This window comes from Cygnus atratus, chromosome 14 (genome assembly GCF_013377495.2).
Source record: "Cygnus atratus isolate AKBS03 ecotype Queensland, Australia chromosome 14, CAtr_DNAZoo_HiC_assembly, whole genome shotgun sequence".
Taxonomy (NCBI): Eukaryota; Metazoa; Chordata; class Aves; order Anseriformes; family Anatidae; genus Cygnus; species Cygnus atratus.
In genome coordinates this window covers 7,185,426-7,209,346 of record NC_066375.1, presented here as the reverse complement: position 1 = coordinate 7,209,346, position 23,921 = coordinate 7,185,426, and the positions used below count along the sequence as shown (strand labels likewise).

The 23,921-nt window shown below is 41.4% G+C and overlaps 1 protein-coding gene across 1 annotated transcript in view; it reads right to left on the bottom strand.

Moving 5' to 3' along the window:
* Positions 1-23,921, bottom strand: part of GALNT10 (polypeptide N-acetylgalactosaminyltransferase 10) — an 86,368-nt gene that overhangs the window by 36,978 nt on the left and 25,469 nt on the right. The window contains exons 2-4 of the mRNA XM_035559830.2: positions 7,951-8,053; positions 6,934-7,072; positions 3,269-3,435 (exon numbers count right to left, since the gene is read on the bottom strand). Coding sequence (XP_035415723.1) covers positions 3,269-3,435; positions 6,934-7,072; positions 7,951-8,053 — 409 coding nt within the window. The remainder of the gene's footprint in view (positions 1-3,268; positions 3,436-6,933; positions 7,073-7,950; positions 8,054-23,921) is intronic.

The following is a 23,921-nucleotide window of genomic DNA, read 5'->3' as shown; positions in this document are numbered from 1 at the left end:
CTCCAATAATGAAAGCAACCCAGCTGCCTCTCAGGTATGCTGGAGAACACAGCAGCCGCCAACTAACCCAGAAATCTGTCTTCACTCTCCTGTCACTTTGTTAGCTGACTTCTCAACTCTCTTCATAACCACACCAAGAATTTCTTACTCTCAAGCTTGAAAACAGATGAAAAACTTAGGAAAGTCAGAAAACCACTGATGTGTGCAGCATACTTGCTACGTGATGTGTCTCCACATACTTCCTGGTGTCTCCATACTTACTATTTCTATTATTAAGTCCTCTTTATGTGAAATAAAGATTCTCCGTGTATGAGAATTGACCAGATAGACAAAAAAGACTGATGGATTGACACTAATCACCACCTACAGAAACTAGTGCAATAGCAGAACAAGAGAGCAACACTAACAAGAGAACCCCAAGGGCAGCTGTGCAAATTCCAGTGCCTTTAACCCTAAACGCAGGTCAGTTCACAAGACGTGCTAGCAAGAGGGATACAGTCTCCTTGTTGGGGATAGCCCAGTTTCTGAAGGTTAGTCTTTTTAATGAGCTGTTAAAGTGCTAGAGGTCTGTTTAGACAACCTTCAATTGAAAGGCCACCAGGATGTACAGCAGAGTATATCTGATATTTTATCTTGTCTGGGTAATCTCTCGATAAAAAAAATAATAGGGTTTTATTGAGCGATTATTCTTCTCATCTTTTGCTATTCACAGGAGTTTACGATGACTGTTTACTGATCTCTTTGGGAAAGAAGCTGACATTTACTGTTCTTACTATGCTTCTCTGATCTCAAACAGGCCCTCCAGCTATCACCATGTTCAACAATGGTTCTATAATTTCAGAAGAAAGATTGTTACAAATCTGTGGGACTAGTGTTTGAAACAGAAGCATAGCATTCCACTTGGCAGACAACACAGAAGACTAATCATTTATGATTTTCAAAGAAAATCTCTCCTCACTATTAACTGCTCACCAGTTCTGTGGAACAGAGGTGGTGATGGTCATCAGCTCAGGACAGGAGATAAATAACCAGAGCAGTGATCTAACAGCCCATATCCAAGAATGTGGCTTTCTCAAGCATACATGCGAAGTAAAAGTTTTCCCAGAGCCTCTGCTCCTTCACACAGCTCGATTTGAGGTGTTAAATTATCAGTTTTCAGGTCTTGGGTTAAAGAAAGACTTTAAAAAAAAAAAAACACAAATTAAAAACAAACTTCTAACCAACAGCCTTTTGAGTCAAGATTATGTATTTAGGACTTAGCGCTCCTGCCTCCTGAAGACTAAGGATCTATTTAAACTGCAGGAGGCATGTGGAAGCCAGCTCCAGCGTGGTTAGGGAAGAACACCGACTGCTGGAGAAGGAGAAGCTGCCAGCAGGAAATGCCACGGTGCAGATACAGAACTGACAGCAGGGAAGGAAATATGCTTCATCCTAACCAGTAATTGTCTCAACATGCATAGATCAACTGAGCCAGCGGGAAAACATTGGTTTCAAAAAAAGGTTTTCATTAGCACACTGTGCCTGTGTCTCGTTCTCTTCCCTCGACAATTCAGCTCCCTGTCCAACACCAGCAGTCTTCTGTGTCCATCTGTAAATGGTTGCTGCACGCAAATCGATCTGAGCTACTTCCTGCAACCTTAGTATGGAAGATGGATGACTGACTAGAAGAGCTCGCATCTTGTCAGATGCAGGTGGAACAGAGCAAGAGGGACAGAAGGCATGTGCATGGACTGAGGAGGAGCGGAGATGGGAGAGCCATAGAAGTGCTGTCACCTGGCCAGAAGGACACGTCTAGAGAACAAGGAAAACAGATCCACAGAAGACCAGATTTCATTACTTCTACTTTTCCCATAAGAAACTTGTTTGTACAATCCAGCTGTGGTTACCGCATGTCTAATTTGCTTCTAGACTGAGTAGCAATAAAGAGACCTTGTTGGGAGGGTATTTCATCTCCCAGCTTAGTCTGAAAATCCTCTAAAGAAATACTTCATATAACTGATTGATTTGTTCCAACCAGCACGCCTTGCTTGCAAACTAATTAGAGACATACTTTAGAACAAATACTGTAGCTAGTGGGTAGTGCTTATTTTAAAGTCAATAAAGGTCAGAACACTAAATACTCATAAGCTCATTTTAGGAGTTTCCTATGTGCCAGAATTTTGAAGATGCCTCCTTTAGTATCCATACAGAGTGCTTTATCCTCAGTTGTATAATCTCAGTGGCAGGACTCAAACTCTGCAGCTTGTAAAGAAGCTAAATAATGTTAGTAATTTTAATGGAGAAAACAGTTGCTAGATCTGACCATAGTCCCTTAAAGTCACTGTACCCTCTTCAACACAGGAGAGCCAACTATTTCACAGGGCTTTCAAATTCCACCGGATCTTAACAACTCTGCAATGTCTACAGGACAGACATCCATTCCTCTTTCACTTGAGTGCCTTTTTCACTATAGCAAGGGTGCAAACTACACGTTTTACCTCAAGATATAAACTAAATTCTATCTTTATTTAAATCACACAGCGTGTAAATATTTCAGAGAAAAAAAATCTCATCTTTCTGCTACAGAACAAGTACCTTCAGCAACTCCTAGTATACATTGCTGCTGCAACAACTAAAAATGGTTCTTCCATTTATGGTGATGTCTTATGGCAGCAGTTTTTTGTCTTCAAATGTAACGCTTAAACCCAATCCCAAATGATTACTCTTTGCTTGAGACTCCTCTCCCTATTTTGCACTAGGGTGTAAGTCAGCAAGGGAGAGCAGTCAAAGCTTTGGATGCTGCAGATTGACTTTCCAGGGGCACAACATTTAGGAGAAAAGCCAAATCATTGCAAGTCCAAGGTGGAAACCTTTTTATCAAGGTTTCTTTTCTGTATCTCTTTTCTGTACCTAGAAGAAAACATGATATGGAGGAGTGAGCTATTTCCCTCCCACCCCAGGTTGTTTTTTTTGTTTTGTTTTGTTTTTTTGAATTCTGAATGTCAAACACCTAATCCCGCTCAGCTGGTTCCCTCTTTGTGGTGTCCAAAACACAGGACAACCTATGCTATCAATAGCTAAAATAGCACAAACTGAATATGGAACATAATTTTTGCTAGACTTTTGGCCTTTAAAATATCCTGGAACAAGATTTACCTGAACTCTGCTGCTGGCCAGAAAGAAATCCTCTAGTCACCTTCCTTATACACCTGTTTGCAAGTTCATTGATCCCTTAGGTAGATAAGCAGAGATAAAGATAGGATAAAACGTTACTCGTGAATTATCATACCTCTGTCACTGAAGTCATCCACCAGCACTATCTCTGCTATCAGCTCAGGAGGGGAGCGGTTCAGGACGCTGTGCACTGTGCGGAGGAGAGAGGACCATCCTTCGTTGTGGAACGGTATGATCACACTGGTGTTCGGAAGCTTCTCCAGGTATAGTTTATTCTTGCAGCTGGACATAGATAGAATAAGGTCAAAGGTGGTGCCAAGAAACACTAACACTTCCATAGTAATTTCCATCAAGCAACTCAGTTCATCCAATTTACGTAACTGCCTAAAAAAACACTTATTCAAGACAACACTGACCTGGTCTAGTTTACCTTGTTTTAAACACAAAGCACTGGAGAACTGGAATGAGACTGGAAACTCAGGTCCGCAGAGTCACCATATGGACCCCTTGAATTTGTGGGCATTCCCCCATGCCGTTAGTCTCCCTTAAGTCTGAAATAGGGGTAATGCTCCCTTGTCTTGCGGGTGTCTTTTCCAGATAGCCTCCCGAAGAACATTCAGACTAATGCAGTAAGTGCAGTGTTTATTTTCCTGCAGGTGCAGCCCTGGGAGTGGAGTTTGAACTTTTTTAAACAGGTAAGACCTAAGGCCATACAAAGCACAGTTATAGTTAAAATTACCTAGCAGCTGTTCACTAGCAGGTAAATCTATTACATTCCCAAAACCCCAGTCCAGTGCAAAACAGACAGAGGTAAGTACACGAGCACAGATTTTTGGAACATGTTAATGACAGGGCTAGCAGGGTGGGCTGTCCTCTTTCCACTGTCACAGGAGGGAGGCCATCCTCCACTCACTGCCCTGCCACAACACTGTGCTTATCACATGAGAGCTGATTTGCAGAGTAGGATTTCAGCACATGCACAGCAGATTGCATGCACACAGGTGGTTCCCTCCCTGTTCTCAGAAGGGCAGATAGGAACAAAATAGCTCTGGCACTGGAAGCTTTTTCCTGGTGCCTTTCCCAGGGAATGGAGAAGGATACACCTATGTTATACAAGCCCAATAAATCTGTGATTACAGGAAGTGACTGTGGTGCCTGCGTGAAAGGACAGTGGCTTATTCTGGGTCTAATGAATTGTCTTGGGGTACTGCCAAGAGCTTGCAGGCTATGGCTGCAATGCACAGATTTAAGATGCAAAATAAAGCTGCATGGACTGCTTTCATCCAGTCCTTGGCATTGCAATCAACCTTCTTCTGAGGTAGCTACTATCTATAATTCTGTTACAGTATGAAACAAGATCCCCCAAATCTCTTCTAACCCTTCTTAAACTGCAATTCTCATTTTCTGACTTGAACAAGTAGAAACTTTAGCTATTAAGTTTAACCATTAAACATGGAAAGAAACAGTTTCCCTCCAGCTATCACATCAGCAATTGCTTTACAAGACCTGTAAAATTAGTATTTAATATTAAAAAAAAACAGAGGCACATAGAGGAACTATTAGCTGGGGAAGACATGACTGCTGAAACAAAAGGCTGCATCATCTGGGTGCACAAGGTAGATCCAGCATGCTCTTTTCCCCAGTGCCCTGCAGGTTTCCACATTTAAAAGCAGAGGTGAGGCACTGGTTCACACACATCCACACAGAACATCTCAGAAGCGAGCTGGTTCAGTGTCAGCATGAGTGTTTGGAAATCCACGGGATTTCCAGACCCTGACAGGCAATGCAAGCCAGCTGGCAGCTCTGCCCAGGCAGGGGAACACCGGCCAGAGCTCGTGGAGATAACAGGGCTCTCCCCTCTCCCGGGGCTGCAGAGCTGCACAGCAGCTCCAGCACCTCACTGCCGCAAACAGTGGCTGCTTCTGTCCCTCCCCAGGCCAGCTGTTGGGAAGAACCTCAACCATGGTCCCAAAGCATAGTAAAAAGGCACGGCAGATCTCTTTTTTTCGCCAGTTCACCTTGTGCTTACACTCCCTTCTACCTTTGGGCACACTTCCAAACCTCTGAATTCCCATACTCTTACCAAAGATAAAAGGCTAGGTAAAACAAGTGCTTTAAAACACAGCTTGCTTCTTTCTATAGTGCTCTTTACGGACTTTACCTCAGCCAAACTTCATTATGAATTGCCCTGATCCAGCTCCCAAATAACATGAAACATAGCACCTCAAGCGTATCTTTTCTTTTAATGAGCAGGGAATGCACAACAGACCTTTCCAGTTGTGAATTCCTTTTACTGAAGATCTCCATTAAATGCATCCCCATTCCCTGCCCACCTAATCCTAGCATCCATTATATACATGTTGTTTATCCTCATCTTGAGACCTCTGCAATTATAACTCACTACTTTGGGGGAAAGGATGTGTCAAACATCAAGCAAAACCAGCTGCAGCAGGATCATTAATCCCAGCTTAAGGTGTCGGTGACTTAAGACACTTCACTTATTAATTTTAACTGGGGACTAGAGTCAGAAGTTTCACGTTTTTAAAAAGTTTAAATTGCAGAATTAGTAATGAGGAATCAGCAACTTTGTGAAGCACTGGGGAATGTAAGGTGATATATTAACACCTCAGGTGAGGAAATACTTGTATTGTCTAAAGCTTAAATTCCCAAAGCCCATGGCAGCCCCAAAAGGAAACTATTTAAGTTAGCAATCTCAAACTATGTCCTAGAATTTCAGTATTAGCGGACCAAACATCTTTAGTTACCTGAACAACCTCTATACTTAAACATTTCAGCTGTATGCCTAAAGCATTTATAGAGCTATACTCACTAAGCCGGTTTATGGGTATACATTGAGAAAGGGTGTCAAGATAGAGTATAGCTGTCACAGCCACCTAACCATAAAGAGGAGCTCTCAAATGCCCAAATTATAAAAACCAATTTCTGCAAATTATACTTCATATACATAAAGTAAACGCTGGATTCAGATTCACTAAGTTGTGATAAAAATGGCTTTACACAAAACAAGCTTTCACTCAAATGTCTAACAAGGCTTTCAAATTAAAGTCTGCAGTATAAAAACCTCTCATCTTTGTATCAACAAGAGTTAAATAGGTGAACTCAAAATCCAAAATTCAGTTGGAACTAGTTTCTACTTAAAAGCCCTGGAAAGGTTTTTAAGAGGAAGATGTTATTGCTGACAAAACTCTTCTTCACACAGAGTGGAGCTACCCCAGTCTTGTTCTGCTCTTAAAAATTTCATGGTCATTTCCAGCTACAGGCAAACCTAAGAACCAAACAGTGTTTAGTGACAAAGTTATTACCCAACTGTGCTTAGTGCACTTGTGAAGCAAGTCAGACGTTTACACCAGCTTGTTGTACTATAGAGAGAAATAGCTCTGTCTTGTTAGCTGCTAAAAGTTGTTGGCTATGTCCGTGGGCTCAGGAACTGAACTGCCTTCTTCCTTCATCTCTTGCAACGTGACACCTCTTGTTTAAGTTCAAGATTCCTTTTGTGCAGGGCTGCAAGATTTTAGTAATTTTAACTATTTTGGAATTGAAAGTCATTTTTTTCCTGGTTTGTCTCCCCCATTTCCCATTGCAATTATTACACACTGTCCTTTATGAGTAAGACAGCAGTGCCAACAGGCACCCAGCTGTGAAAGGCTTCTATTTGACAAAGATACAAAAGACCATAAAATAAAGACAGCACACTCTTGCAGATGTGGTAATTTAGAGCTTGTAAACTTTCACTTGTTGAAATGTAAACTGTGTACTCACTTTGGATGTCTGATGTCTGGAAGGGAACGATTCAGAGAAATTTTATCACTCACAAAGATATTAAAGCCATTTTCCCTGTATGCCTGGTCCACCCGCTCTGCATCAGTCATGGGGTAAGGTTTTCCCTGTTCTCCATTTCCTATAGACAGAGAGTAAACATGCATCATTACTACTAATTGGTGCTTAACTGGCCAGAAACTAATCCATATATCAAAAGGACGGCAGTTATCTTATAGCCCTTTCAAAACTCCTTCATTAGGTCTGTGCTGTATGTCATACTTAGCGCTAGGTGAACCATATCAACCTAACAATTTTATTTGATAAGAGATTTTGCTACGAACGACTCAGCTGTGGAAATCATACAAGTTAGTCTTCCTTCTAACATCAGAAACAGATGAAGGGGCTATGGCAATGCTGGGGAGGATCTATAGAACATTTTTTGTTTCACAGCAGGAAGAATACATATGGTTTAAATACCTCGATGTTGCTTTTTTCAGCACAGATGGATATGTATATTTAACAACCTGAGTTCTTGTACAGAGGAAGAAGAGCCCTTGCAGACACACCAGTGTAAAGCTGTGATGCTCAAAATGGACCCTTCTATATAATGCAGGACAAAATCCAGGACAATGGAATAAAAGTTGAATGAATGTTATGATCAACAACATTTTTCTTACACCTCTTTTCTTTCTGGATCCCTTACCACTTTTGGGAAAGGCTTAGTGTTTTTTTTGTTTTTGTTTTTGTTTTTTTTTTTTTTAAGTAAGCTTCTAAAAATCAATACTGTACCTATTCTAAAAATACCAGAATGTTATCAATATCCTTTCGTCTCATAATGGTTATTTTAGAGTTGGTGGAGGCAGCTTTAACTGGGATTACCATGCAATAACTGTTGCATCATGCCAACAGCATCTTGACCCTGAAGTTCAACAATATGTTCTGCGCTCAGACTACTAAATAAAATCAAACTGATGTACAATCTGTATTAGAACATGCACAGTAATTTTAGGTACATACCCACACGCTCTGAGTCCCTCCTTATAGCTTCTTTGTTATGCCAGTCCTTTTTCCTTTGTCCATCACCAAAGTAAGGGTCTTTCTTTTGCCTCACGTACGATGCCTTTTAAACAAAAGATTGGATATATTACAAAAAAAACCAAAAAACTCGTGAAACATTTTTTTGATAGCCTCCCACTTCCTGTAAGAGAAGACAATACATCTTCTTCAAGGTCAGACTCTCACAAGCAGGCAGTTTTTAACCCTGAAAGGGATGAGGAAGAAAGCAAGTTTTGCTTGCCTCAAAACAGTACTTTATCTATAGCTAAGTGATTTTTTTTCCAAGTGCAACATCATGTATGCAGACCAGTATTCTTAATCAGAGAACCTATTAAAAGCTCCCATTTTCATTTTGAAAACATCTAATACATCTTACTTCCTATTTAATTAACAATACAGCTTTAATGGGTGACCTATTGCAGGATCATTATTAATGAGCACACTACTATACCTGAATAAAATAAAAATAAGATTTAAAAGGTCATTTATTAAGACTCTTGCTGCTCAACTTAAAAGCAAGTTTCACATGAGGCATGAGCCTGCACCGAATGCAATTAGAGCTGCTCTTTTCATGATGTTTTTCCTGAAATTCAAAAGCAATGAGTGCTTTGGGAACAAGTTAGCAAATGAAAGATGGGGTGAATTCTGGTTCAAAGAGACTATGGTGTGTGGAAATAAAACCGCGATACATCTCTAAAAGCACTGACATCCCCAGAAAACAAGGGAGATACATATGTATATATATTTTAAATAGGGTTTAGGATCAAGAAGAGAACATCTCTAAGAATGAGAATTTTTCTTTTTAATTCATGCGACTTGCAGAGCAAGCTCCACAGACTACAAATTTCTATAAAGAAAAAAAGCTAAAGCAGGGAAGTACTCAGAGGGCAAGAGGCTTCAAGCCTCACTCTAATGGGTCAATCAAACTAAACCACCACCAATAAAAAGCAACAGCTGGCATAGTAACCTTGCAGGGTTATCAGATACCTCTGGCATTAAAAGCACAGATGCCATTTGCTTTAATAAACTACAAACTCATTATTTTCATGCCTAGATTTGTCTTGCACAAGTAGGGCATCTGGGCATTTTACTTGCTATTTCGCTCCCTTCTGTCTGCTGGAGCACATCTCACTGCAGTCTGGCAGACAAGCTCTGCTGAGCCTTGCTGTGAAGGTTTTGCAGGTTATCCCTGTCAGAGCATCCTTTCTCTATAGCCATCAGGAAAGGCACGCTGCTAGTGCTTTCTTGACTCCAGTTCAGCACCCTCCGTATTAGCTTACAACACCATCAAAGACGGATTTAAGCTAAGATGTCCAAGTGAAGTAGAGAAGCTGAAGGTGCATGCTCTGTTTGCTTGGTTTTGGGTGGTAACCCTTAGCAAAGGAACTGCACAAACAGCGTGAGTTGTGCTGGCTGTATTACCAGGCCAGAGGGTAATAAACAAGTCGTGCACAAGAAAGAGAGCTCAACCTGATTAAGAGCTGCCCTATGAACTATTAGAACTTGCTTGGGATTTTCTTTTCCAATTCAAGAGATTAAAAATCATTCCAGATCCTTTCAAATCAAGGATCACAGAGTGATTTACACTCAGCTGCTTGACTTATCTGGCAAGACATTTTACAGACCTGGCAGAAGTTGAGTTTCATCCAAGAAACCAGACACTCGGTTACACATATCAATGAGTATCAATATCAGAGCATTTCCCTTCCTGCAATTCAGATTTACTTTCACTGCAGGAACACTGATGGGCACTCGAAACGGACAAGGAGTCACACAGCTACTTCTCAGAACTATTACTGAACTTCTACCTGTGTCACCTGGAGCTAACAAGGATATTCTCTGAAAAATATTCATGACACAAAGATGGAGGGAAAGGAATTTCTCAGGGCTTCACAGGGAGAGAGAGACCACACTATGGGATAGGCATAACAGTGGTGAAAGCCAGACAGCTGCCAGTAAAGGCTGGTTATCAGGAAAGGGCAGTTATACCCAGAAGAAGTGACCACTTCAAAGAAAGAGCCCGGTGGAGTTGTATTTAGATGGTATATCTGATTTCTTTCATCGTGCCCATCGTTATTCATCTTCATCATCTGTTCCTTTATTTTCCACCTGATGAAGTTACCTGAATCAAAACTGATAGCTCATTTTACATTAATAATCACTGCCCCTTTAGCCTATTAATTCTACTCTTCTAAATCTTTATTTCTGTTCAGATACTGAAATCTGTGGTGTACTTTCCCAAATTTCAATCTGCACCTATTAGGACACAAAATTAAGATTGTCACCAGCAATCTAACAACTTCAATTCACCTGTTGGCATTTGCTGAGGGGAAACAGGTTTTATAAGAGGCACTGCAAGGCCTCACCTAATCCCAACTCACAGGAACAGGGCAGTGCAGCTCCAGAGCAGCAGAGCTGTGGTGAAGCGGCACACCATCCCTTTCTGGAAGGGCTTCTGACCATCGCTGAACTCGGATATAAATATCAAACTAAACTGCATAACTGTCCCATTAAATACCGCTGTTCTTACACAGATTTCTACACATATCACCTGTTGTTACGAAAAAGTATGTTTAAGTGTGAAAATGAACCCGTGCACCAGGAACCAAATGTGAAAGAAAAGTTTCAATAGTAATGCAAACTGTACACAGTGGACAGCAGCACGCCTTGGGGAAAAGAGGAAGCATAAAGCTTGTCCTCAGGTCAGTCTGAAGCTGGTGTCAACAACATGATCGGAGCACCTTGAAAACCAGTGGGTGCGTGCCCAGACCAGCCATAAGGCTGTCTGTTCCCCAGGTCTCCCCATCAACCCCACTAAATATTCCACAGCACACGCTACCATTTCTGTGAGATTTGCACCTCTGTTTTACAAGATCTCTGCTTTGCCAGGCCTGTTCATGGGTCCCTCTCCTCCCCAGGATGCTCCCGTGCCAGCAGGAGCCCTGGAAGGCCTCACACACCACACCTTCCCTGCCAGCAGCCTTCTGCCAACCTCCCGCACACTCGGCTTGTGCAGAAGTGTCATACTGGGCACAGGAACAGCCGGCCAGTTTGAGAACTCAATATTTTAAAGTCTTTTGTCTGCTCTTTATAGCTCTCTGGACTGGATCAGCAGTACAAGGAGAATGGCTTACAATGCCACTGCCCGTTCCGCCATTTGCTGTGTTTCAACACTTGTAAAACCTGCTACCTGCAGTTACCCTGGAATTCCCACCCACCGCTATAAGGCATTATAAGGCTGTCTAGGGGCTAGATCTAACCAGAAATATAGAGTGCAGCTCAGAGCCTTGCAACACCACTGTGCCACCCTATGCCAGATGTCCAAATCTCTACAAAGCAAGCAGGGGACATCAGGCACAATGAAGAAAAGGGAGAAATCCCACAAGCAAAAAGACATCCAAGCTGACAAGAAGCTAGGAAGAATGTTTTACATCCCACCTCTCCTTGGGACTTCAGCACCTTGAACCAGAATTGCAGAAGCACCTCCTTCCCTTCCCTTTGACTTGCAGCCTGTAAACATCCCTTAGAAGAAGCTACCCAGGTGGATTGCTCTCTATCTGAAATACACTAAGAAGGAAAGGTGGATCTTGAGCTCCCTCACACAACAGCTCAGGAGATGGGAGACCAGTTCAAATTATACCTCGAAGGACTCAGACCAACACCTGCACAAAGCCTACAGAAAGCACCTAACTCTCACGAGGACAAGGAGCAATCTAAAAGCCATTAAAAAGCAGTTTCAGCCTCCTTGCTCGGGGTGAACATCTTCAAGTACTGGGCTGGAGCTGACCTTGTGCTTGTGTTTTCAATATGAGATACTATGAATAGAGAAATAAATTTTCTGCACAGCTTCGAGCCATTGTTCATAGAGGTCAGCAATGTGCATGTGAATACCTGCAGAGCAAGCAAACAAACCTGACACGACAGCATGCCATCCTCCAGTTCTATTAAAAAAGAAGAAGCCACAGAGACTGCCACTGCATTATGTGGAGTCCAAATGAGGCATACGGACAGCAGGAAGTCTAGTAGAGACATCACGTCTTGCTCTCAAATTTATGCGTAAAAATCTTTGAGTTTGGCTAAGCTAAGCTGGGTCAAAGCCACAAGTCAAGAGAAAGACTTCAGGAATTTGCAAGCTTCACATTAAGGATGAGAGGAAAATGACGGAGTACAGACATCAGTCATTCAGACCTTTCCAAACTACAGTACTGGGCTTTGGAGAGACAGAATATGAGTTATTTATCCTTAAGTCCTGTACAGAGCCTCTTCCTAGGCTCTTGCTCGTGGAGACTGGAAAGGCCTGACTTTTCTCCACATTAGCACTGGCGAAGGAAAAAGAGGTCTGCACAGCGTGACTCATCTGTTCCACTGCCTTCAGTGCTTACAACATTACTGCCCTGTACAAACGAAGCCAGACAAAAGATTCACACAAGATAAACACGATATTAATCTCCTTTCTAGAAGTACCAACATACCTTTCTAGAAGTACCTTTTCAATCTTTAAGGCTAGACGTATCTGCAGATGGCCATGACAGACATGCTGCATTGTGGAGCTGTTTTAGCCTTGGGCAGGTAAGCTACATGAGTCAATACAATTCAGAAATGCTCCACTAAATTTAATTCAACTTGGGTAAGTGTTAAAAGTTTAAAATATTTCTTTTAACTGTATCACTTGTAAGCAAACTTATAACACTTACATTGGTTTCACAGGTCACTATTAAAGCATTGTATCCGAAAAGCCTGCTGTGAGTCACTGACAAGTTCTGTCAACAATGTCTGAACATTAATTTTGAAGTGACTTTCAGTGCCAGAAAACGAACGTCAGTGTCTTTGCTTCAGTGAACTTGCCAGCACCCACGATCAGCGTAGCCCTGAAGGGAAGGTGCAGTCGCAGCAGTCTGGTAGCAGAGCATTTTGTGCTAGAAATCACACTTCGAAAACCAACTTAAGCAGACTACTGAAAAAAGTCAATGCAAATGATAAACATTTACCTTCCCCCCCGAACGCAATTTTTATGCTCATGTCATCACTATTAGCAGAGCAGTGTGTAAAGGTACAGGCAGCATGCCACCACTGTCACGGGGAATATGTGCATATACACCCAGTCTCCCTCATTGTCAAAATGAGCAGGTTGCTGACACTGACATTATTTTGGAAGCTTTTTTTTTTTTAATTTTGTCTGAGCTCTAGAAATCCAGACAGCACACATGGACCATACTGTTACTTTTTTTAGTGGTTTTCTTCAAGGATGCTGCATGGGATTTGACTCATTTATGCAAATTAAATAACTTGATGATACTCCTTCAACAGAAGCTCTAGACGGATATCTAAGCAATCTGCAAAACACAGCAAGTTTTCTAGGACCGACTTTTGCCTTCACTATTAAACAAGCATCTCATTTGTGGGGAGCTAAGTCTTACCTGGAATACTGCATTTCACGTAAGTTTTCACTTTTATCCTTTTTTCCCATTAATTCTGATTGCATAGCAGAAGGCCTAACATTTTTGTCCAAAACCCACCAGCGCAATCCCCTCCTTATCTGTATTTTAACTGTGAACTACAATGGCCATTGTTTGAACACTGAAGTTATCTACTCTGCACAGTTAGTGTAAATTGGCATTAAGGATCTGGATTTCTGTCCCTATAAAACAGGTCAGCAAACAGAAGTACCAGGCTATAGACTTTGCAGTTCTGTTTTTCTCTAGCTTAGCTTCTCTTTTTGCAAAAATCTGTTCATTTTTTGAAATGGTCAGTTGTAAACAGCAAAACAAAGAGGAGATTTCAAAGCCTGAAAGGTTTATTGCAATCATCTAGTCAAGTTATGTAAGTGCACGGGCCATTGAATTTTATCCATTAACTCCTAGAGCAAGCCCATAACTTCTGTTTCAGCTCAAACACATTAACTTTTCCTTAAAAACTGGAAGCTGTTTACCACTAAGTGATTACTTCTCCAGCAATACCTTAAAATAATCTCCTGCCTGCTTCTATTTTTTTTTTAAAGTAAAAATGAATTGAAGTAGAAAGGCATATTAAACAATAAATTGGAAATGGATTTAGACAGATTGCTGTAAATAAGCCCCTTCTGTTGTCTACCGTGCTGTTACTTAACATGCCACCAAAGGAATCGATCAGCGTTTAAACACCAAACACAAAAATGGAATTTTAATCTTTTCTGTAATCACTATTTAGTGTGCCAGGCTCCAGACAGAATACGAGAAGAGTGGATGCAGATGTAAGCCAAGAGCTTTATATACAAGAAGAAAAAAGATTTGTTGAAGTGCATACAGCTAATCATAATGCTGTATGGATTTCAAACCCTGTTCAAACATTTATTCTGCTGAGTTTTCTTTTATTTTTTATTTTTTAAACCAAGTAGCTATAATGAGACTCAAGGAACTATGATCTTCAGATGTTATTAAAAGGATGGCAGTTTCACCCTAAGTCTCTCCATTTATCCTAGCAACTCAACAAAGATATCTTGCATTTATACCTTACCAAATGCTGAAGATGACAAAATGATCCAGATAAACAACAGGGAAAGGGAGGGCACGTAGAAACCATTCTTCTATTTATTAAAGGAAGTTTTAGCCTGAGGCAGAGGTAGGTAACATACCTGTGTGCTAACTTGAGCTAGGTCAAAAATATTGAGCAGAAATACACTGCAAGAGTTCAGTTTTGATTATAACTCCATAAGCACTCCAGGCAGCCACTAGATATTTTAAACCAGCAATTGACAGCATATACACACAAAAAAGGTGGGATTTCCTCCTGTATTGTTAATAGAAATTGAGCTTCTAAAGGCCAGAAGGAAGAGCATTTCACTTCCCAGACAGCTGTGCCTAAACTACACAAGGAAAAAAGGGGACATGGTTCAGAGGTTCCTCCCTTTGCTGCTGACACCACCAGCCAAAAAATTCTCTGCAGCACTCTGAACATTTCACAGTGCTAAGACGCTATCATTTCAAAATCTATTCGCTGGCACAAGCTGCAGAGCTGGCAAGTTGCAATTATTAAGGGCCCAGCGTGCAGACTGCTCCATCATTCCGGAGGACACAGTGCAAGACTCAAGAGCACGCACTTTGTGTGCAGCCTGTCATGAGCCGTGCCCCAGCAAAACAGAAGAAAAACACGAAACCTCACCACCGTGCAGCACCAGCTTCTCTCCAGTCTTCCAAATCCTGGAAGACAAACAATTTTGGAAGGAAGGAAAGCCTACGTTTTAATTATTGCGGGACCATGCACACGAAACGTTGGTAACCCTCTCATAAATAAAGTTTTATTGCACCATGGAGAAATTTTATTTTATTTTATTTTTCTTAATGAAATTTGATTATTCACGTGTTGAACAAATAGGTACAGCACCCATGCAGTACAAACAGCCTCCATCCTTGGTACTAGCGTGAAAATAGCTGCGATTTTCAGATCTAAAAAAAATAAAGTATCTGCAACATCAGTTGGAGGCATTCTTCCTGGGTCAGGAAGCCAAGCATAACCTTGGTCAGTCGCAGCTCCTCACTTACTGGAACAGGAGATAGCGTACTACTAGAAAAAGGAAGCTGCTAAAAGCTTGTCCTGCATCCTACCCAAGTGTTTTCAAAAGGTTAGTTTTTGAAGCTATTTCAGTCCATCAAAAATTTAAAAGCTACATTAATATAATCCATATCTACAGCATTTCAGGAACTGTTAAAAGGCAAGGCAGAACTAAATGGCAGCACATCATGCGGAAAGATTAAGTGCTTTCAAAGACAAAAAAGTCAAGTACATCTTCACAGCTATGTAGTGACTCAGATCCAAGCAACAAGTCTGAATCAGATCTAGAGGTTCCCTGCAGAATGCCAAGATCCTACAATTTGGCCATCGTGCTCTTCTCTCCCACCAGAAACACCACTAAAATTGAAATCCATATGTTCGGATTTGTGCTGTTTTTTGAGACAGTCACACTTCAGGGTATGGAGATAACTTGCCTGGGCACCTTCGGGAAGTAGAGCCAGATCTGCTGCCCATACTCCTGAGCAGTCCTTATCCTGTGTCAGCTAATTAAAGCACAGCTGAACCTGAACCAGCTGAATGAATCCAGTGCTCCGGGACAGAGCAGAGCCTTTACTGCAGAATACCCAGGGACAGCTGGTAGCTGTTTGCAGAGCTATTATAGAAATAATTTCAGGATTCTTTCAAGAGGCCATGCATGCTGTAACTTGGTGGACAACACGGCCTACTGCTTAAGCATTACCCAATTATAGCTGACAGTACTTTTTAATGCAGAAAGCTTTTTGGATCAACTGCTAGGGTAGTACTTTGTTGAACCAAAACTTTCCCCCTTTTTACATTCCCTCATTTAAGTTTTATTTGACCTCAATTGCTGAAAAGCCCTTAGCACAAAGGAATGTTTATCTGCAGAAACATCCTGGTTTATCAGCTGATTAAAATCTAAAGACATCAGCTGAGGACAGCGATATGACATCCAGCTTAGTCATCTCTCTCTACCAAATACTTTACACTTTGTTCTTCACTTACCTTTAGAAATAATATTACAGTTTTGCAGTGTTTGCTGTTCTAAACCTATTGTTTGATTAATTCAATCCGAGCCTCCAAATGCACAATGCCTTCTCAAAGTCAGCGCACACAGCAAATTCTTCCCCAGGTTTTAGAGCATACCTGATAGTGCAGCACAGTTTCAGGCTCAAGATTTCTTTCAGCTGTCAAAAACCCAGCTGAAACATTTTTAGACTTTAGAACAGGCCTCATAGCTGTTGTGCGCAAATTAAAGCATTCGTCTTTTCCGTTCACTTAAACATTTAAAGCCCTTGATATCAGCAGAAATGCTGGATTTCCCACGTAGTAGCACGTCTAAGGGTTCTGCTCAAAGTTGTGGAGTAAGCTCCTGCGGGCATTTAGTTGCATCAGAAACCTCCTAATTTTCCCCCTCAAGCGACAGGCACAGGTTCACTGACCTTGCTTTAACATACAGCAACACATTATAAGTTTCCTAAACAAGAGTTTGCTCCCTGGGCCATCCTCCTGTCGAGGCTGGAAGCACAATGTTATTCACACTGCCTGAGGTACTACTACCACGATGTGCTTTGACAGCGAATACACAAGGTATGAGGACTTAGATAAGTCATCTCTGAACTGCCATTCAAAACAAGATTACAGCCTTCCCAACTCTCTTCTCCATCCCTTTCTGCCGTACATGCTTTCTGGAATCTCTGACTTACAGACTATGCTGCATAAGCAGAAACACTTGACTAACCTGCATTATTCTTTAATAAAAACACTGGATATACGACCTGTTAATTCCATCATTTCCATGAATTCCCTGTACCCTAAGTAGAAACTCCCAATCACTTTAGAGGAACATTAGGCCAGTCAAAGATTGCTCAGATGAACACAACTTCCAAGTATTTTGAAAATTAGCAGAAAACCATACCATATATCATACTAGCAGAAATTCAGAAATCTCATGACTGATATTACAAAGAACATAGCGTACCATCCTCAGCATCAATACTACACAAGTGAGATTTACAGTATGCGGACAGCAAATACAAAATTACAAGTAAGTTAGGTACTGCAAGTAGTTGGACCTGGTAAGTACGTGACTGCAAATTTTACTTTGTTCAGTTTACAAAAAAAAACATACGTGATTGGAAAGGTGGAAGAGTTACCACAATTGCAAATTTCATTAAATGGAATGGTCCTGAACAGACTTTGGGAAATCCTAGTGTAACTGTTGAAAAAATTGAGATGGCTGCTAAAGATCCAACAAACTGAAGTGAGAACAGGACAAAAATCTATCCAGTTTGACAAATGTATCCATTAGAGAAATCTATCTAGATGTCCAGAGAGAGGTCTAAGTATTTTCCTTCAGACTGATAAACCAAGATAAAACCATGCTGCACAGATCTCAATTTTGAGACTTTCCAATGTGCAAACTATGCTACTACGATGCCTCACATTTTGTGATAAAGACAGCCACTAGTAAGACAAGAGACTGCACTATAAACATGTTTTCTTAGTAGGAGGAACTAGGCAGTTTGAAAGCTTGCTGACTGTGATAGTTCAAAAAAAACCACACAAAACAGAAGTGATCTGGATTTTACCTGGAAAAATACACAGAGCATTGCTGCTCCCCTAGCAAGCAGCATATGAAGCTTAGAAATTGCTTTTCCCTTAAAAATTTTGAAAGATACTATAAAGAAGTCTGTATTTTAGCCTTTTTTTTTTTTTTTTTTTAAATTGAGGCTTTATCCATCACTCAGTCACACAAAATGATAGAAGTATCTCCTATCAGGAACGTGTGGGGAGGCACGATGTGACCAGGAATGACAACAACATCTGCCGGCAAGTCAGACTCAGCACTGGGGGATGCCAAGCAGCCGCCAACCACGCTCACCTGCTAGCACAGGAGAGGATCCCCAGACACTGCCAGCTCACCCTCCTCAGCAGGTCACAGCTGCAGTCTAACAACAAACTGTCACTGGAAACGCAGATGGGTGACACAGGACCTCCCGAGCTTTTCCTACTACAGACACCCGCTGAATAAAGTCCTAGGCCCAAAGGACTCTAAGAAGAACCTAAGACATCAAAAGGCTTGCAGGTATTTTCAGAGGCTGCTTTTTCACATTACCATCTGCTACCAGTAACTTGCTAATGCAATACTTAAACATCACTGGAATAAAGTGATTCTAACCAACTCCAATAAAGCAAGGAAAACTGCACACATTTGTTTTATTTTCCACACTCCGCAGTCAGTAACTTCAGTGCTGACTCTACTTTCCTGCCTTCCAGTTACTGCTCAGCCAACAGTACCTGTCACAACCACTGTGACAGCTGTGGTTTAGAAAAAGCCTCGGTTTTAATTGAACGTGTTTATCACTATTACTTCAGGTGGTGCCTAACCAGGTTTTGCTCCCTAGTTCATGCGCCTAGCATCAGGCTCAAAGCAGCATTTTATTAGTAGCAATGCAGTAAAACCCCATTTTCCTGTTGTTTAGAACAGAATAGCACTATTTTCCTTTTAGATAGTTCAAGAATTTTAAAGGAAAATTTTCTACCAACTTCCTGGCAGACTTGATGCTTCTTGACAGCGTTATGCTAAACTGAAAACATCAGCACTAAAAGGCAACATTTTACACGCCTCTTCTTCCCAACAAGTTATTTAACTGCTGGTTCAAACAACAAGCACACTGCATTTAGCAATAGCAAATGCACAGATCGATGCCAAAATTAATCACGCTCCTCTCACCATCAGACTTCCTGCTATTACATTTGTTACTCAAAAAACATTTGAGCCATCCTCAAGCATCCAGTTTCCCCGTTTATGCTGTCAGTTCCTCTGATATACTCGTGTTTTGTTTGCATTGCCAAGTTCTCCCTGAGCAAAAGGCAGTAAATAGAGTCGCTGCCCTTGATGGCAAGGAGTCCTGCTGGGTGCTGCAGAGCGGAGAGGCTGGCCAGCAGCTGTAGGAGACTTGTAGTCAGAGCATTCCTGTAAACAGCTTTCTCTTTCAAAAAGCACGAGCCACTCCTGGAGATCAGGCAAAAGCTGCATTATCCCACTTGGGACAAAAAGTAGAGCTAACTTAGCTAAAATTAGCTAATTTCTGTCTTCAAACACCTTCTAGAAAACCAAGCCATCACTGATGGGTTACAAAGACTTGCAAGAGTCTGAGCCTGGTTAGGGTACAATAGGAAAAAAGAAATTGAATCTGGTAAGATAAATTGGTTGGGTCTGGGAGGAAGGCTGTTGACAGTCTGGGGTCAACTCAGAGTTGCATCCAACTGCCTGTGTAAAATAGATGAGATTCCCAGTAACTGGAAAAGCACAAGCACAGCTGGGGCGTTAAGGAAAAGAGGGGCTGGGGATGCAAAAACTATGTACATGTACAGGTGACAAATCACTTTTGGATTTCACCTACAGAGTGACAAACAAGTACTATCTATAGCAGTGTCAGGATAAAAACTAAAACATACAGCTTCTTCTGGGACAGATAACTCTGCGAGAGAAGACATCACTCCACTGAGCAATGCGAACGTGAGTAGGCAGCAGCCTTGTTACTCTTGATATCCAAATTGCAATTTACCCAAATTTAATCAAGACCTACACGTTTTGATGCAAACATCCAGGTCGTGTCAAAATTAGATTTTGCAGAACCTTTCTAGACTCTGTGAAATTACCTATCGATTTCAGTAAGTGGATAAAAAGCATGTTTAAGTCTGCTGATGTTGCCAGCAAAGTGGAGAACAGGATTAGAATCCTGAAGTGGTCCTGACATAACCGAAGACCACGTCAAAAAATTGGGATACCATTCAAAGGGTAAACAAAAAGGCATTAACTAAACAAATGCAAGATATGAATCACTTATTATGCTGTTCAGCAGCTGTTTGATCATTTTGTCATGGGTGATGACAGATCACTGACTCTATGATTTTTTCCTACTGTTCAAGAAAAATTTCATCCTGAGATATTTACAGAAACATCATACACAGAAGCATGTAAAATTATGGGTGCTGACTAGGGCAGAGATGACTGGGTAGACAGGAAGGGTAAGCATCACAGAAAGTCCTCTCGCTTTTCTAGACTGCAGCAAGAAATGGAAAAACATGAGATTAAAAGCACACCACAGCTGGAATTGTGGCAGATGCTTTTCAATCACATGAGAAATTAATGTGCCCCATCTCAGGCCAAAAGCTAGACTTTGAGGAGTCTCATTTTACCACAAGGGTCTTAAGGGAGATCTCACACAGTGAAAACACCCAGCTCTGGTAATCTTCACTGACTGGCTTCTGGAAGCTTAAAATAAGCAAGGGCTACGGCACTTGGACAATCTCATGAGCATCCAGCAGGAATCACACTAAAACGTACCACAATGCTTTCCATTTTCCTAGATCTACTCTAGCTTCTACAGCACAGAACTGTATTCCAAAGAAACTGAATTATTTGGAGCATTTACTGTCCTTCAGTATCATTACAACAGCACAGGAGTTAGCCCTATAATAAAATCTAAATTCTCTTCTCTACAGCACATAGCCTGACCTCGCTGTAATGAAGCTCCATGGGACTGAGAAGAATTGTTGTATAGGATGACATTCTCTGCAATGGAGATTTTGTAGCTTGTTGTGCTAGAATAAAGTAACCAATCTGACTTGAACACATTATACCTAGTTTTTTTTATGAGTCTCACTTCATACTGAAGGAATACTGTTTAAGCGTGGACAAAAAAAATCAATAAAGAAATAAAACACGTTTGTACATAAGATACTGAAGAGAATGGCCTACATAAACTCCTCACATTTGCTTACGTTTTTGTTCTACCAAGTCTTATTAAACAGGCAAAAAAGTTCGTTCTGCTGGGACTATTTTAAATAGGGAAGGCTATTAGCAGGTCTTGTCGAGGTGCAACTGAGCAATTCACTGTATGCACCACCTCTCTTGTCCTCCTAAGATTTATGGTGTAACATCTCAAGGCAAAAACAGTGCTGGTAAAACAGTGCTACTGCACAGCTTATGTGAAGTGCACAGAAACATGGTGCTCTTTTACCTGTCTGGAAGAATTTTAAAGGTAAACATCTAATTTTTTTTTAAAGCCTTCTTTCAATGAGAGCAAGGAGTGAGGCATATCCTTTATCCCGGATTTTGGGTGTTTCCAGAACAGTTGTTCCGAGTAGTATTCAGGTGATGCTTGGAGTGGTGACCTTGCTGAATGTGTATTGTTTAGTTTTTATTTCTCGTCCCTAAGATCAGTCAGAAATCAGAATGAAAGCTTGTGCTGTTTGCTCTGCTGCAAAAAAAAAAAAAAACACACCAACAAACACCCAGAGAACAAACACCCCCAGTCTTGCAGCAGGCAGAGGACAGGAACACGGTCCCTCTGGAATAGCACCTTGCTCACTGTACAGGCAATGTTGCCTTCCTCCTCTTCCTCCTCTTCAATGCAGGAGGAGGAAAGGAACCTCAGCACACACAGGACAAACCTGCCAGCACGCTGCTAGCACTTCGCCTGGTGATGCAGAGTGGTTTCCTACACCACACTGAAGGATGCGCCCAGTTCAAAGACCCTGGGATATATAAACAAGTACGAGCTCTTCAATCCCTGCTACCGGTGACCAGATGTTTCTTTTATATGGCACTGTCACTGTACAGACAGGAATAACTCTACAGAAGTGTTATCGTTAGAGCCATTCAGAATGATACGGATGATGCAAGGAGTTCCACTGCCTCTGAAGAATAACGTCCTGCAGAAAAGCGATGGCAAAATCATGGGTGTAACATGCAGTATTTAAAAAAAGGTTTTCAGACCAGTGTTTGCAATGCTGGCCACATTTTTATTTTCCTCTCCCTGAAAAAGCAGAGATATTTTGAAAACAGAGTGCTCCAAGTCTTCAGCACCATTTGCAATGGAGGTACGCAGAGAGAGCCACCTCTACTTTGAAGTCTGACAGGACACTTGCATCTAGCATTAGGCAGACTTCCTAAATTCTGTGCCACAGTTGATTGCAATAGAACCGAAGTATTTTAGAAAATGTTTATCTATTTTAATATAGTGGTTTTCAAATGTTTTGTAAGACGTGTGTATCCGCTGAGTGGGGAGTAAAGCAGGCTGAGCAAACCGGGACTGACGAGATGCAGTCAGTGATAATGAACTGCTCTTATTACCACAAGAGACCAAAGTTCAAAACTTGATCTGTGTCATAAGTGAAGAATCAATCTGATTAATTTTGCCAATAACCGTTCTTTGGAAACGTTTTTTTACCACTACTCAAGGAAAAGCCCTGACCTGATGAATAAGTGCAATCACCGGAGCAGCTCCGGTCAGCCGACTCTCTCCAAGACCTACTGGCCCTTCAGACCGATCTCCTGACCACAAAAAGCTTTTACAGAGCTTCCTTTTGTTCACGACAAAGGCCTACTTCACAGACACTTTCTGCAGTCTTAAAAAAGAACAACTACAAAAATACCGACAGCACTAGAGCACTACTATATAATAATTCAAGACTAATATCATGGGAATGCAGGTTCCCTCCCTGCAAATCAGAAGAGTTTTCTGTTCAAGAATGATTTTGAAGGAACCATACCACATATACAGACGTAACACAGCTCATTACAAGTTCTTTTCAAGTGACAAACAAGGCTTGAACACTGCAACATTTTAAAACCTTTTGGCATAAGTGAATCGGCTAAAAAGTTCGGAGTGACTTTGCTCGGGAGGTGGACATCCCTACGTGCTCCACCTGACCTCACTAATAATCATTCAAGCTTCAAATCTGCTACTAAAGCCTCCGTTGTAAGCAATTATTTGCCTCTGTGCAAAAATGTTAATTTCATGCTCTGTAAACACATCTCCTTGCGAAAGACCAGCCTGCCTATAAAGATTGCTTTTGACAGCCTGATGACCATCTTCTGCAGCAAGTGACTGAAACACCTTTTGGTGAGCAGGAACATCCGTTCTCTGCTCCTGAAAGGAGAGGACACGCCAACATGACATGTTTACAGGTGAGCCACATATAATGACCTTTATAGAAGGAAGCAGGAGAGTTTAGGCACTTACTTAGAGCAGAGCAACTTGACATCGTAAAATTAAAGACAACAACAACTGCTTTCAAGTGGCTATAGCATGTCATAACATTTCATCAGCTAACCTATCATGGAAAACATTTGTCTATGCAGTGCTTCTCCTAGGGAAAGGATGCAGAGAAGAAATAGACTGGGGGTAAGAAAGATGACTTTATAAGTAGCAGTGGAACTGCAAGGGAAAGGGTGGTTGTCAGGCTTCAGGGAAAAAAAAAATAAGCACCACACTTTACCAACACCAGTAACATGATGTAGGCAGATTATTTGGACCATAGCTCCAAAATCAGCCACACCTACACAGGCGAGCAAGAAACAGACACTGCCCATGAGATCAGGGAACATTATGCTGTATTGCAAGCTTTTT